The 16,277-nt window shown below is 40.7% G+C and overlaps 1 protein-coding gene across 9 annotated transcripts in view; it reads right to left on the reverse strand.

The window, feature by feature from the left end:
* PTPRT (protein tyrosine phosphatase receptor type T) overlaps positions 1 to 16,277 on the reverse strand; it is a 1,110,571-nt gene that overhangs the window by 230,118 nt on the left and 864,176 nt on the right. For all 9 annotated transcript variants that reach the window (XM_055373001.2, XM_019017483.4, XM_019017481.4 and 6 more), the window contains exon 12: positions 6,632 to 6,905. In XM_055373001.2, coding sequence (XP_055228976.1) covers positions 6,632 to 6,905 — 274 coding nt within the window. The remainder of the gene's footprint in view (positions 1 to 6,631; positions 6,906 to 16,277) is intronic.

A 16,277-nucleotide genomic window follows, 5' to 3' on the forward strand; every position in this document is an offset into this window, starting at 1 on the left:
TTCAACACAGCATCTGGTTTCCAAGTGCTCTCAAGAGGCAATTGAGTTCCAGAACTGGAGGAGGAAGTAGGAGAGAGAGAACAATCACCCTGCTACTTCCCACTTCTCTTATTTAGCTTAGCATTTGGCAGAGGCATCATCCAGGTTAAATGTACCCCTACATGATGGAAAGGATATGACAAGAAAAGACTTTTATCCTCTGCATAAATAGAACATGCATAACAGCATTGCCCAACAAAAGGTGGCTTCTGATGGATATTTGCATGAGTTTGCCACACTTGTTTTGCATCCAACCGTTAATTATGGTCCTTTCAACTTCACAATTATGGCTAATGGTGGTGAGGATGCAGAGAACAGTAGATTCAGCAGACCTCATTCTGGGAAGAGTGTGAAACAAACAATGCGAAACTGCACCCACCCGCTGTTTACAACTGAGACAGCTACCCTGGGTACCATTTGGAGGATTTGGAGGAAATCAAGGCTGCCCAGGAGCCTGGAGCTTGGGAAATGAGACATCTGGGGAAAAAAATCTTACTACTATGATGGAGAAAAAAGGTCCTTTAGGACTCTTTTATCTATGGTGAAAATGGCTCAAACAACATCTCTCATTCTATGCTGAATGGAAATTCAGACTGTACTGACACCTACTTGGTGCTTTTCATTATTCAATATCCTTTTCTTATTTAATCCTCAAACAGATTGTGTGAAGTATATATTACTATTTCAATTTATAAGTGAGGAAACAGATTCATAGACAACAAGAAACAGTTCATAGTCTCATTCTTTCATTAATCCATCAAATGATTATTAGGTGTCTATTATGTGTTAAATAGTACACTCAGCATGGAGGATATAGCAGCTAAAAAAACAAAAAACCCAAACACACCAACCACAATTCATCACTCTTGGAGCTCTCAGCATGCTGTGGGAGGCATGCAGTACCCAACAACATGTGCAAATAAAATACATATACATCTAGTGTAATATAGAAAGATAGTGGGTTAACATATGAGTGAGTGCTGGTGGGTGGTTCTTAGGTAATATGGTTGGACTCTTCTCTGGAGATGTGAGATTGAAACTCAGGCCTGAAAAATGAGAAGGTACTAGCTCTGCAAACAGTGAAGAAAAGACAGATGTAGGTAAAATGCACCCTGAATTAAGGCCCCAAAGTGAAAAACATGTTGGAATGTTTGAGAAATAATGTCTTAGGAAAGGTTCAAGACAGGAGGCTTAGTTAAAATCTAGCAGGCATGTCTGAACCATATCTGAAGAACAGTGATAGGTTCTGGGCAACTCTTTTTGAGGAGAACATGATGGGGAAAAGGAGCCTATCAGAGAAAAGGGTAAGTAGGATGAAGGATACCCAGAAATTATGCCATGTGAAAAGTAAAAGAAGTAATAGCATGTTAATTATCAATGAGAAATAACTTGAGTGGCCAGAGGAGGGTAGTTGGTACTGCCTTATTTTCTCTGAAAGGCTAACAAAGGAAAGAACGTTTTGATTTGTTCAAATCAATACAAGTGGCTACAAGGGGAGAGTCAAGGAGACAGAATTTAGCTCTATATGGGAAAAAAGTTTTAACAATTTTACCTGCTCCACAAAGGAATCAACTCCCTTTCACTCCAGCAATTTGCATTGATCAAGCTGAAGCAATACAATGTGTTGCTAAGAATGCTTTATTGGAGATTTTGTTTTTTTGGCTTCTCATCTAGACTAGATGACACTTCAAAGTCCTTCCTACTCTATGATGCTATAGTTCTATAATATTGCTATATCCAAAACAAATGGTTACAACATGGTCTAATTCATAAGAGACAGGTGTTGTGAATTAGGCACCAAAGACAGTGTGCCAGGACAAATGGGACTACATTTTTATCTGTAAGAAGGCATCAATGGGTAAATGTGAGATTACTAATTGGAACAAAATTCCCAGCACAAGTGCCTGTGAACAACTCTTGCGTCATGAAAATGCCTGCAAGAACCCTGAGCACCATATCTTATAATGCATGCCACACTTGAACTCTGCATGGTGTTCACACGGCTGGATTAAAATACTTCATATTCACAGATCAACAAAGAGTCTATAAAATGTCTTTATCCTCATGCTGATAATAGTAAACATTTAATGACTGACTTCCACATTCCTAATGTGAAACCTAAGGATTCATTATTCGATACATTATTTCACTTATTTATTTTTGTTCTCTCCCCCACTAGAATGAAAACACGATGAGATCAGGGATCTTTGCTTGACTCACTGCTGCATTCTCAGCACTCGGAAAAATGCCTTTTTTGACATATTGCATGTGCTTGACAGATGTTTCCTTAATTAATCCATCATATCTAATTATTTTAGTAGTTTACTGAAAGTCACACAGCTACTAGGGTTTTGTACCTAGGCAGTCTGATAGTAAAGGTTGAATTCATAGCCACTCTGTTAACCTGACAAACCATCCTTAACATCCATAGAACAAAGATGTCCAGACCTCAGAATTCTCCTACCCTGCCTTGACTAAAACTTGCAGGTAGAGTAGGGAGCAATGAAACTTGTTGATAGTAAATTATTCCACCTGGCTCACAACCATCCTGCAACAAATGCCCATTTCTGCTTTCCTTTCACTTGAGTTTAATATAACTCTATCTCATCCTTTGTCTTTAATCTTTTAGTGACAGAAATATGGGTAATTCTGATTTTTCTTTGACCTAAGCTGTTTTCTTTCTCTTTCACAATGGAGCAAAACAACACTTTTTTACCCTCCCCCCCCCCGCCGCCACCCCATATCAAATCTAGTGCTTTCATCTTCTGGCTTTTTTTATAGTTTTGATTTTCATGTTTACTTATAGTTTTCTTTTTTCCTTCATTTTTCTTTGTTGACTGTTGTTTCTCAGCTTTTTAAGTATAGATTGGAGAACTGACTTTGTTTAAAAGAACTATACTTTTTAGTATTCTCAGTATCAGAAATAAAACAGTAATTATGTATTCCCTCTTGTCTAACATGAGAAAATGAGCAGATTTTTATTTACATTCATCCATCTTCCAACTTTGTCTTAGTTTTTGTTGACAAAATAGTGAATTATAGATCCAGATTAGAACTGATAAGTTTTTACATTATGCATCTTTGCCTTAAGTAGTTACATTTTACATTAACCTTCCATTTTGTAACACATTTAGAGCCATTATTGAGCATTAATGCTATGTTTAATTAGTTTTATGCTCACTGTAGGTCTTCGTATTCCACATTTCTCAATTCTTGATTTCTTTATTTTGATTCATTGCTCAGTCAATTGCTCTGTGAATGATTTATTAGAAGCAGGGAACGTGGGAGCCCCTGGATCCCAAGAATGGCTTTCTGATGTATTTGCACACGAACAACAACTTGGCTGATAAGGAATTTGTGGATTATAACACTTTCTCCTCAAAAATCCTCCAGGCTTAACATCATTGTCTGCTGCCCTTTATGATATGGAAAAATTTGAGAGGGACCAGGCAGAGATTTGTTAGACTGAGAATGGCTGTTCTGCTTCAATGACCCTTTCACCCAACTCTTCTCAGTAAAATTTAATACTAAAGACAGTCATTTGAAACAGTGTGTAGTTTTTCCTTTGCCAGAAAAGTACAGGCTTCTGAGTGCCCAGCTCCCATTGCTTTTCCCCTGTCTGTTCCTGTGAGGTCAAGTGCACCCGCAAGACATGTGGCATAAGCACTCATCCAATTCCATTCCTGCCTGTGTTTCATTACTGGGAATCTTAGTTACAAAGCAAGAGTACATATGCATGGTGTGGAATAGAAGGCACAGGTAATTAAATGGCCTTGTTCATTTCTGAAGCAGTGTCAAAACTGCTTCTGAGATGAGGCAGTTTCAGAGTGAGATCCTCTTTTTTTTTTTCTCTCTATGGCAAATCCCTGACTCTTGAAGAGGGAGGTCTCTGATATGATGTTTGGGGAGCAAACTGTCGGAGGCATTTGAACCTGAGCAACTCCATCTTAAATAGGACCTGGGTAAAATGAGGCTGAGACCTACTGAGATGCATTCCCAGATGGTTAAGGCATTCTAACTCACAGGATGAGATAGGAAGTCGGTACAAGATACAGGCCACAAAGACCTTGCTATAAAAACAGCTTACAGTAAAGAAGCTGGCTAAAATCCACCAAAACTAAGATGGCCATGAGAGTGACCTCTGGTAGACCTCATTGCTACGCTCCCGCCATCGTCAGGACAGTTCACAAATGCCATGGCAATGTCAGGAAGTTACCCTATATGGTCTAAAAAGGGGAGGCATGAATAATCCACCCTTGTTTAGCATATCAAGGAATAGCCATAAAAATGGACAACCAGCAGCCCTCAGGGATGCTCTGTCTATGAAGTAGCCATTCTTTTGTTCCTTTACCTTCTTAATAAACTTGCTTTCACTTCACTATATGGACTTACCCTGAATTCTTTCTCACACGAGATCCAAGAACCCTCTCTTGGAGTCTGGATCGGGACCCCTTTCCTGTAACAAAACCTCTGTGGTTGGCTCAGGGCCAACCACTCTTATGGTGAGGACATTCCTTCTGATGTGCATTTGCTGGTTTCCTGGGTTCTATAGCCATGCTCTATTTCTAGGTTTTCTGAGTATCTTAGTGGGAAGAATAAAGTAAAGCTACTTCTTTCCCATCTCATGGAAACTCAACCACAACTTTTGATATGTGCCAAGAGCAGGGAAAGCCACACCTTCTTAGAGGGTTGTGCTGAACTGATAAACTGGCCAGTGTGGGATGCCAAGAACCGAGAACAAGATGAGCCCCAGATGCTTCTGCCAATTTTTACGTCTTCCTGCTCAATACATCAGAGTGCTTCATGCAGCGAGAAGACCAGATGGACAGGTGGAAGGCAGTCTGGCAGCTTCTCTTTGTAGTCTTATGCTCTCTGTGAGGAGTGTTGCTTGAACAAGTAATAAATGCAGAACTGAAATACCACAGTGGAATTTAAATGGGTATGTGGACATTCTAAATGTTAATTAGTTCCTCAATCCGGGTTTCTCACCAAGCACTGACTGCCATTGACAGATTAAACTCTCCATCTTGGCCACCCAGAGCCTGCCCAGGCTGTTCCCCACACACTTCACCAAATCTTGCTTCTGTCTCAGGCTTCCCTTCTCCAGCAAGCTTCTCAGTTCTGCATGTTATACACTGCATAACAAGGCACATGACAGACTCCCTTACATTTCTATAAGCTCTTGGAGGGCACATACTACATAACCTTAATATGTACTGTAGGGCTTAGCATTTGTTGGTGTTTGTTAAAAGAAATATCACCACTTTGGGGCTGAGCACGGTGGCTCACGCCTGTAATCCCAGCACTTTGGGAGGCTGAGGCGGGCAGATCACGAGGTCAGGAGACCGAGACCATCCTGGCTAACACGGTAAAACCCCGTCTCTACCAAAAATACAAAAAAATTAGCTGGGTGTGGTGGTGGGCACCTGTAGTCCCAGCTACTCGGGAGGCTGAGGCAGGAGAATGGCGTGAACCTGGGAGGTGGAGCTTGCAGTGAGCCAAGATCGCACCATTGTACTCCAGCCTGGGCAACAGAGTGAGGCTGTGTCAAAAAAAAAAAAAAGAAAAGAAAAGAAAAGAAATATGAAAATATGACCACCTTGATGGAAAATACAAACTTGTGTAATAAAAGAGGCTAAAGATATTTAGCTTGCAGAAAAGACAATCTTATGGGCACATTTATATAGAGAAGAAAAGGGTGTTAGAAAAGATCTTATGTGACTGAAAGACTATAAACCAAGAAGGTGGTTGCATTGGTTTTGTAGGATGCTAAGAGTGTGAATCAAGAACAATGGATAGAAACTTCAATAGGAAATATTTCAGTAAGTACATTAAAAAGCCTCCTTAGAGACACAGCCCACTCCCTACTCCAGAAAACAGTAAAGCTACCTCAGAGATAAATGAGTTCTCTGTCATTGGAGGTATTCAAGAATAAGCACTAATGCCAGTTAATTGGTCTTGTAGTATGGATAGAACCATTGTTTTGTGTGTGTTTGAGATTGTTGAATGACCTTTGATATGCTTTCCAGCCCTGTGATTTTCTAATATTATGACTGGTGCCAATCCTTGACCAAAGAAATATTTGACACAAAAATGGTTACCTTGTCTTTGGAGAAACACTATTTTCTAATGTGACCAATGGCAATGACAAAGGGCGTATTAATCACTAATCAACTAAACCATGATTAGTGCATTCCTAGATAGCAAATTGATGGATATTATTATTATATATGAAGAACTTAAGGATCAGAGAGGTCATGTAATTTCCTCAAGTAAAGCACCATCTCTTTAATACAGGAGTGTGCAAAGGTTTTATGTAAAAAGCCATATAATAAATATCTTAGGCTTTGTGGAGCATATAGTCTCTGTTACAACTGTTCAACTTTACTGTTAAGCATCAAAACAGCCATAGACAGTATGTAAATGAACAGGCATAGCTGTATTATTATTTTTTTAATTTAAAGGCATGAGGTAGGATTTGGCCCACAGACCTTAGTTTTTCATCCTCTGCTCTAGAGCCCTGCTGACTTATCATTTGAGAATGAAAAAATGCAAACAAGGCAAGGAATGGCCTCCATGTGGCCATACTTACTCCATTGGCTTTGCTGAGTGCCTGGAAGTAGATGCTGTAGCTTTTCAGGGGAGAGAGAGGAGGGTTCCAGTAGCCATTGTATGTCTTATTGTCACCCACTGTAAATGGCTGGGTGACAGGCAGGTTGGCAGGCTTCAACTCAGCAGCAAAGTAGTGTAGAGAATCAAGGCTGGAGGCATTCCGATAGCTCACAGGCACCGAAAAGCACTCAATAATGTCAGCTGCCCTCCGTGACTTCTGAAGTCGCTCCTCCTTGACAACAAGCTGATAAACACTGGACAGGAAAGAGGAGACACAGATGGTTGAGCAACTTTCTGGAAGAATGAGCTTGTTAGCTCTAATGGTGTCAACCCAACTTCTCCTATGTGGAAGCATTGCTTCGGTCTACAACAAAACTCCAGTCCTGAGCATCAGATTTTCAAACCTACCACGTTGTAGAACTTTACCTCCACTTAGCTGTCTCAGAGCAAGCTCATACTAGACACATCTAAAACTCAACTCAGCCCCAACCCCTACAAACCTGTCTGCTCCTCCTTCTACATTTCTTTTCTTAGTAAATGGTAGCACCATCTGACAAGTGGCCAGAATCTGAAACTAGGGCTTATCCTCAGTTCTTAACTCCTTCGTTCTCACTCCTCATCCTAATCAACAGCCTTACAGAAGTCTGTTGATTTGGCTTCTGCAGGTTTGCATCTGCCCCACCTCTCTTTTCTCCTTCCACTGATAATGCCTTGGTTGGACACTTTCCCACTTACCCAGATTCAACTAGTCTCTTTGCCTCTAAGGCACTTGATTTATTAATCACTCATCCTAATCATATGGCTTCCTAATCATATAGCTCTTCTAACACTTTCATAGGCCTTCCATTGTCCAAATTATACAATCTAAACTCCTAATCTTGGCATTTGAGGCCTCTGTGCCTGTCTTCTGTCTTCCATTTAGAAGGTCTTCTCATGGTATTCCCATCTTCCAGCTACTCCAGACCCCATGCTATTGCACAGACATCTTTTGGATCTCACCTCATGCATTACTGACTTATGCTTCCTCTACCTGCAATGCCCTGCATCCTGGCCACCTTTGGTTTCCTCCAAAGGCTGAGCATGTCTTTCACTTCCTCTATGAAGCCTGTCCAGATATGTCCAGTCTGGATGAATTACCTCCCTCTTTAGTTCCCCTAGAGCTCACCTAATCTCCATCTGCTTTGTTTTCCAATATCATGAGATGGGACTACTCTTTCACGGGCTAGATTGTGACCTTTTACAAAGTAGGCATTGTGGCTTACTTATCTCTGCATCATTCTCCATCCCCACCCCATACTGCCCAGCAGGAGGCCTGTCACCAAACAAGTGATCAATGAATGCTTGTTCAAATGAATTAAATTGGATTGAATTAAAATTGAAAGCAAACATGAAACCAAATCTGCCTGGATGCAGAAACCCTAATCGGATAAACAGCGATTGCCGTGAGTTCCTGTCTAGTGATCTCATATTGTTCCCTTCAAGTTAGAAGGATGTAAGAAGATGCTAGTGTGTGAATAGAGATGACTGATCCTTTATTGAATATCAACTGATACCCAATGTTACACTCTCTTTGTAAAAGTTATTTTAAGGTTTGTAAGTTGGAGAACATTTTTCAATCTCTTTGAATGCCCCACAGTTTATAGTTCCCTGGAATAAATGCTCTTCTTTTAGAAGAGCTTTATTGCACAGATCTCTGGGACTCATGATCGATTGCCCAAAGAGCACCCACTGAAGACTTCTGTGAATTAATGAGGTGGTTGCAGTAGGGGACCCCAAACCAATCATTTAAACAGGGCATAGTGAACCAGCATGTGGTTTATCAAAAATGAAACGTGTTGCAGGCTACCATCCTTCAATCAGACTATCCATCTAAAGACACTTGATTAAGGAGTACAACTTGGGAGATGACAGAGACACAGGACTATTTCATTAAGGAAAAAAGGCTATGGAGAACTGCCCTAAGAAAATGTGACACACTCAATATGGCAAGTTTTCCCCTGAATTTTCTTGAGCATAGGAATTTTCAGGCATGCGAAAAGGAAGTGCTGGGCATATGAGTATATGCCACACTTAGATGAGTGCAGGTAAACAGCAGCTCAATGACCATGCCTGTTGTACATACACGTCTGAGTAAGAACCTGACAGTTCAGAGTGCATGTGAGTGACATGCGAGTGGATGTGGACAATCTCTCAAGAAATGCACACTACATCTGAGGGTGTACCATTTCCAAGTGAGGATCTGTATTACCTGGGCATCTAACTCCAAATGAGTAAATATAACATTCAGATGAACGTGGCTAACCTGAGTGTTTAGACTTCTAAATAAGTGTGTGTAACATCTGAGAATGTGTTAACAACCCAAAGTTTGTGTGGGTGTGTACCATCTATGCATGTTCATAATGCCTGTTGAAGTCAACAAATGTTTAAATTAAATTATGATTTCAATAATCACTTCCTCCTCAACTCTGGGGCCCTTCTCAATTGTACAATTCCTATGTTTATCAGGACAGCTAAGCTCAAAGCAGTCACTGAAAAATAGCACAAGGACCTAATACCCAAACCTAGAGGTTGCAGGGCAGAAGTGGAGGGGTGTTTGTAACAGAGTTTTCAGGACCTGCACTGCTTTATAAATAACAATATATTCAGGTAAATCTTTGAATCTGGCTTGAATGCTAATAGTAGCTCCACCAGTTGAGGGTCCATTACTTGTGGGACTCTGATCTGTGAGGGAAAGGGCAAACACAAAAGAGCTTCATGAAGCAGGCAACCTCTTGGGCTCTCCTGCTGAAGCTAACAACAGCACCTAAGAACACTGCATTGGATTTGGGAGCACGCAACCAATGCAGTCCTCATATCCTCTTCAGCAGATTAGAAGGAACCAATAGCCTCATCCCCAGGACCAGGAGTCGGAAAGAGCTGGGAGTCCCTGCTTTCTTCTGAGGGCCAGCCTATTCCTAATCACCGCTTGAATTGATCACATCTACATAACAAGGCCTTGTCTTGCTTTCTCAGACAGATTTCCCATTCTACCTTAAATCCTTCTGTCATCTTTCCCCTCTAAATTGAGACCCCCCGAAGCCTTGGGAGCTTCCCTGGACTGAATCCCCCTCCAAGAATCAGTTCCTACTGTCTCTGGCCCTCCTGTGATGGGATGGATCAAGAGGAACCACATGGCTGTCCTCATTTACTGTCCACAACTAGCATAAGATTCCATAGTTGTGGCCAAGCAAGAAGATGGGTTCTTACCGGGCTCTGAACACTCAAATGCTGCCAAGGACTATTAGACACAGCCATAATATCTCTGTGAGGGTCAGCCTGTATATCTCCGTCAGCTCTTTCTCCCCACCAATCTGATTACTGAAGATCCACTTGTCAATTCAACCAAGCTCAAAAGCCAGATTACACATGAGGAGGCTGAGGCCGAGAGGTCAAGTGATTCATGAGGGTCAAACTGCAGCAAAAGTAGAAACCCAGACTTTTCATTCATAGCTCAGTATCCTTCCTTTTTTTTTTTTTTCTATTTTCTTCTCTTCCTACAAACCAATAAAATGTATAAAGGGGCTTCCAAGCATTTTTTTTTAACTTGGCATCCTAAACTGCTTAGCTCTATCCCAACCAACTCCATATGAAATTACAAAGAATAGCAAAGGGTATTTTTTTTTGGTTGAAACTGTGCAGTCAACATATGGTTCACATACGATTGTGATTATTGTGCCAAAATATACCCAGCAACTCCTTCAGGCCCATGCATTCACAGCCTGTCCATTCAAAAGCAAACCTGCAATGCAGCCAGAAAAATTTAAATCATTTTGTTAGATAAATCTGTTTGCCAGTGGATTCAGCCTCTCTCAAAGACCACAGAACTCTGATTGAAGAGGTGGAGAGAAGAAACAGCACTCACAAGTTGTATAACTTTCCTTTCCTGACACTTTTTAGGAAAGGGTGGGGGAAAGAAACAAGAAATTGGGTATTATTTGTATTTTTTGCAATAGCTTCATTCTCATTCTCTTGAGAATACATTTATCTAAGAGCATGTTCTTTTCAGCTTGCTGGTAATGAAAAAATGATATCCAAATGTGAATGACCTCCCTTTTGGGGTCATATGTCCAGCTCAAAAACAGTGGTTGCAATAATCTATTCAGAATCATTTTTAAAGAGAAAGGATTTTTTTAGTAGGAAAAATCCCAATAACATGAGAGAAGAATAACCTAAGACACTCACCACACAGCACATAGCATTTACTCATACATTTTCTCCTCTTGTGACACCCTCTCTGTTTCTTCCAATGGGAAGATGGGCATTTATGACCTGTTTTTTCATTACTTATCCCAAGGATCTCTTATTGCAAGGATCTAAGAGTTATACTGTGCCCCTAACTAATTTCATTCACTCTAAGGTGACTTCTGTAAGGTCAAGGAGAGTCTGTACTCTTACTTTCAGTATCTCCTGCTGTCCATCCAAGGCAAAAACCCTCAGAACCTCTCCATAGGCTTTGGAAAACCCTGCTGCTTGACCATCTTCCTCCCTCTGGACCCTAAGCTAATGGTTTAAATGGTGGCTTGAGATTCTCGGACCAGATTCCACTGAGGGGGACCAGGGACCTATCAGAGCGTCCTTCCATCAGTAACAGTTCCTGTGGCCCTCTTTCTATATCTAGAAAAGTTTCTAGCTAGGAGGTGTATCCTTTCGGAAAGTTGAAGTCAGGTGACAGATGGAGTGTATGCTTTAGCTCACAGGTACAGATTGCCCAACTTCAGAAAGATGCATATTTTAGTCCACGTTCTCCCAGAAGGAGGCATGTCTGAGTTCAGGTTCTTCCAGAAACAGACCCTGAGCCAAAGTTTCACTGCAAATGATGTATTGAGGAAGTAGTCCCAGAAGAAACTAGTAAAGGAGTGAGAGAAAATGGGAGGAAGTGGAGCAAGGGTGTGATATCAGGCAAAGTCCCAGTCTTAGCCTGATCTCATAGGGAGCTCTGGAGCATAAATTATACCCCCAGCATTTGTCTCATCTCAAACCAAAGGCTTTTGAACCTCCAGTGCTGGTCAGTTATTGGTTATGGCTGCACCAGAGAGACATAAACTCTAAGGCACTCCTAACTCTGTGTGAGGGTCAGACAAGGCGGCTCTGGCATCTTAATGGCAACATCCCACAGCAGGTCACACCTGGAAGCCATTTACATCAAAGCACATGGAAGCTGGGAGATGGACACACAGCAGAAAAGGGGAGGTGACAGTGTCTGGGAGGCCAGCAAGAGTGGCTCTGACAGGGCAGTTTTGGACAATGACCATATGAGACTTGTGAAAGGATCAGAGACCTATTTTATCAAGGTAATTTTCAACCTTTGTTTCCAGCACTCCTCAGCTGAGAGATACGGTAATCTCTCACCAATCATAGTGGCTTCTCCATCACTGATTCTTCAAGTGAGGGCAGTGAACAGTCATCTCAGAATCTCAATGGAGGGTTGCTCAAGACCAATAGTTCTCAACTTGTGGCTGCATATTATAATTACCCAGAGGGCTTTAAGAATGCTTATTCCTTGGCTCTACTACAGATCAGCTGAATCAGAATCTCTAGGGGTGGGACCCTAGCATCAGTACTTTTTAGAAAAGCTCTCTAGATAGTTAAATGTGCAGCTACAAAATCATAAACCTAGGTGATTCTGATGTTTATACGCTTGCCCTTATGTTTATTCTGATATTTATACCTGTATAGCCAACAGGGGCATTCCCCTCCAGTATTCTCACTCCCTTGGAAGACACACTGATTTGAGTCATTCCAAATTCACCAAAGCATTAATACATAATTACCAGTATTCTGAGTCATTGTACACCACATCTCCTGATTTATTTCTTCCACAGCTTTTATCATAATTGAAACATGTCTTATTTAATTATTTGTTTACTGGCTTTACTGCTTGCCCCCAAATAGGCTGCCAACTTCATGAGGTCTGAGATCTTGCCATCTAGTTCATTGCTTCTAATACCATACTAGACACATAATGGTTTTTCAATAGGTATTTCTTAAAAAAAAGAATTTAAGGTCAAGCGCGGTGGCTCACACCTGTAATCCCAGCACTTTGGGAGGCCAAGGCGGGTGGATCATGAGGTCAGGAGATCTAGACCATGGTGAAACCCCATCTCTACTAAAAATACAAAAAAAATTACCCAGGCGCAGTGGTGGGCGCCTGTAGTCCCAGCTTCTCAGGAGGCTGAGGCAGGAGAATGCCGTGAACCCAGAAGGCAGAGCTGCAGTGAGCCAAGATCACGCCACTGCACTCCAGACTGGGTAACAGAGCAAGACTCTGTCTCAGACAAATGGAAGAACATTTCAACAAATGTTAAGACTCCTATACAAACAAATGGAAGAACATTCCATGCTCATGGGTAGGAAGAATCAATATCGTGAAAATGGCCATACTGCCCAAGGTAATGTATAGATTCAATGCCATCCCCATCAAGCTACCAATGACTTTCTTCACAGAATTGGAAAAAACTACTTTAAAGTTCATATGGAACCAAAAAAGAGCCCGCATCACCAAGTCAATCCTAAGCCAAAAGAACAAAGCTGGAGGCATCACCCTACCTGACTTCAAACTATACTACAAGGCTACAGTAACCAAAACAGCATGGTACTGGTACCAAAACAGAGATATAGATCAATGGAACAGAACAGAGCCCTCAGAAATAATGCCGCATATCTACAACTATCTGATCTTTGACAAACCTGACAAAAACAAGCAATGGGGAAAGGATTCCCTATTTAATAAATGGTGCTGGGAAAACTGGCTAGCCATATGTAGAAAGCTGAAACTGGATCCCTTCCTTACACCTTATACAAAAATTAATTCAAGATGGATTAAAGACTTAAATGTTAGACCTAAAACCATAAGAACCCTAGAAGAAAACCTAGGCAATACCATTCAGGACATAGGCATGGGCAAGGACTTCATGTCTAAAACACCAAAGCAATGGCAACAAAAGCCAAAATTGGCAAATGGGATCTAATTAAACTAAAGAGCTTCTGCACAGCAAAAGAAACTACCATCACAGTGAACAGGCAACCTACAAAATGGGAGAAAATTTTTGCAACCTACTCATCTGACAAAGGGCTAATATCCAGAATCTACAATGAACTCAAACAAATTTACAAGAAAAAAACAAACAACCCCATCAAAAAGTGGGCGAAGGACATGAACAGACACTTCTCAAAAGAAGACATTTATGCAGCCAAAAAACACATGAAAAAATGCTCACCATCACTGGCCATCAGAGAAATGCAAATCAAAACCACAATGAGATACCATCTCACACCAGTTAGAATGGCAATCATTAAAAAGTCAGGAAACAACAGGTGCTGGAGAGGATGTGGAGAAATAGGAACACTTTTACACTGTTGGTAGGACTGTAATCCAGTTCAACCATTGTGGAAGTCAGTGTGGAGATTCCTCAGTGATCTAGAACTGGAAATACCATTTGACCCAGCCATCCCATTACTGGGTATATACCCAAAGGATTATAAATCACGCTGCTATAAAGACACATGCACACGTATGTTTATTGCAGCATCATTCACAATAGCAAAGACTCGGAACCAACCCAAAGGTCCAACAATGATAGACTGGATTAAGAAAATGTGGCACATATACACCATGGAATACTATGCAGCCATAAAAACTGATGAGTTCATGTCCTTTGTAGGCACATGGATGAAGCTGGAAACCATCATTCTCAGCAAACTATCGCAAGGACCAAAAAACCAAACACCGCATGTTCTCACTCATAGGTGGGAATTGAACCAATGAGAATACATGGACACAGGAAGGGGAACATCACACTCTGGGGACTGTTGTGGGGTAGGGGGAGAGGGGAGGGATAGCATTAGGAGATACACCTAATGCTAAATGACGAGTTAATGGGTGCTGCACACCAGCATGGCACATGTATACATATGTAACTAACCTGCACATTGTGCACATGTACCCTAAAACTTAAAGTGTAATAAAATAAAAATAAAAAAAAGAAAATATAAGTTACAGCAACAATGAGAAACTATCACACACACCCATTATAACGGCCATCAGACAAAAGACAGACAACCAGTGTTTGAAAGAATGTGGAAAAACTGGAACCATCATACATTGCTGTTGGAAAGGTAAAATGGTACAGTCACTCTGGGACACAGTCTGGTAGTTCCTTAAAAAGGTAAACATAAAAGTACCATTCATCTACTTATTCCATTTCTACCTATCTACTCAAAAGAAATAAGACATTTCCACACAAAAACTTGAATTAAACTGTTCATAGAAGCATTATTTATAATCGCCAAAACATAAAAACCATCCAAATGTTTATCAACCAATTGGTGAATGGGTAAACAATATGTGGTGTATCTACGCAATAGAATATTATTCAGTAACAAAAGAAATAAACTACTGCTACAATCTGCAGCATGAAGCTCCAAAACATTATGCTAAATGAGAGAAATAAGACGCAGAAGACTACATATTGTATGATTCTATTCGTATTTATTAAGTTATGGAGAAAAGGCAAGGCCATGGAGACAGAAATCAGATTAGCAATTGCCTGGGACTGGAAGTGGAAATAGGAATCAATTGTACATGGGCATAGGGGATTTTATGGTGTGATGAAAATATTCTAAAATGGGACTGTGGTGATAGTTGCACGATCCTATACATTTACTAAAGAATTGTACACTTAACATAGGTAAATTTATGGTATGTAAATTATACCTCAATAAAGCTGTTAAGAGAAACAGACTGAATAATCTTGAATGTCCTTTCACACTTCAAAAGTCTATGCTTTGGCATTTAAGTATGCACAAATTTTAATACAAAATGCTATGATAAACCATTGGTTTTATAGGATAAGATGGGCTAAGAAACAAGTGTGAGCTTTGTAATGCCCAACAGAATCTAGCTTTGCAATTACATTCCCTGCTTAAAGGTCACTCAGAAATATGGAGCTGAAATTTACAACGATATGTCTTAGTTAGCCAACCTTTCTTCCAAGACTCTGGGAATTCCTGTTTTTACTCACTATTTGCCTAGTCAAAATAGCTCACAGAGGAGACAAGAAAATGGGAGGAGGTGTACATTCGGCAGATTAGTGTCAGAATTAGTGCACGTGCATCTTTGCTTTGCCTCTGACTAGTTTGGCGACCTATTGCCCTATCTGTCTGTCTTTTATACATTTATTCATCAGACATTTATTGGGTGATGATAGCTCAATAAAGTAAACGTAGCAGGTTCAAATTTGAATGCAACCTGGCCACTGGGTACTGGGTGCTTAGAGCTCAGACTGGAGAAATAATGAACTGTTCACTATAATCCAATGAAGTGAGGGCAGCAAGAACTCTGCCAGGGAAGGATTCTGGGAAGGAAGGAGCCTACAGGGCAGTGCAAAGACTGAAATCACATGTCTAGGAAGTGCATTCTAGAAAGTGCTCTATGAAAGTTGGCTGGAGCCTTCACAATTGCTGCATGCATTATTATTACAATATTACTGAATTAGACACCAAAGAGTGGCTTTGTTTCTTATTTGGGCCCTTCTCCTATGATTGAACTGCATTTGATACATTTAATGAAAGTGAATTTTGTGTAGAAA

This window comes from Gorilla gorilla, chromosome 21, assembly GCF_029281585.2.
Source record: "Gorilla gorilla gorilla isolate KB3781 chromosome 21, NHGRI_mGorGor1-v2.1_pri, whole genome shotgun sequence".
Lineage (NCBI taxonomy): Eukaryota > Metazoa > Chordata > Mammalia > Primates > Hominidae > Gorilla > Gorilla gorilla.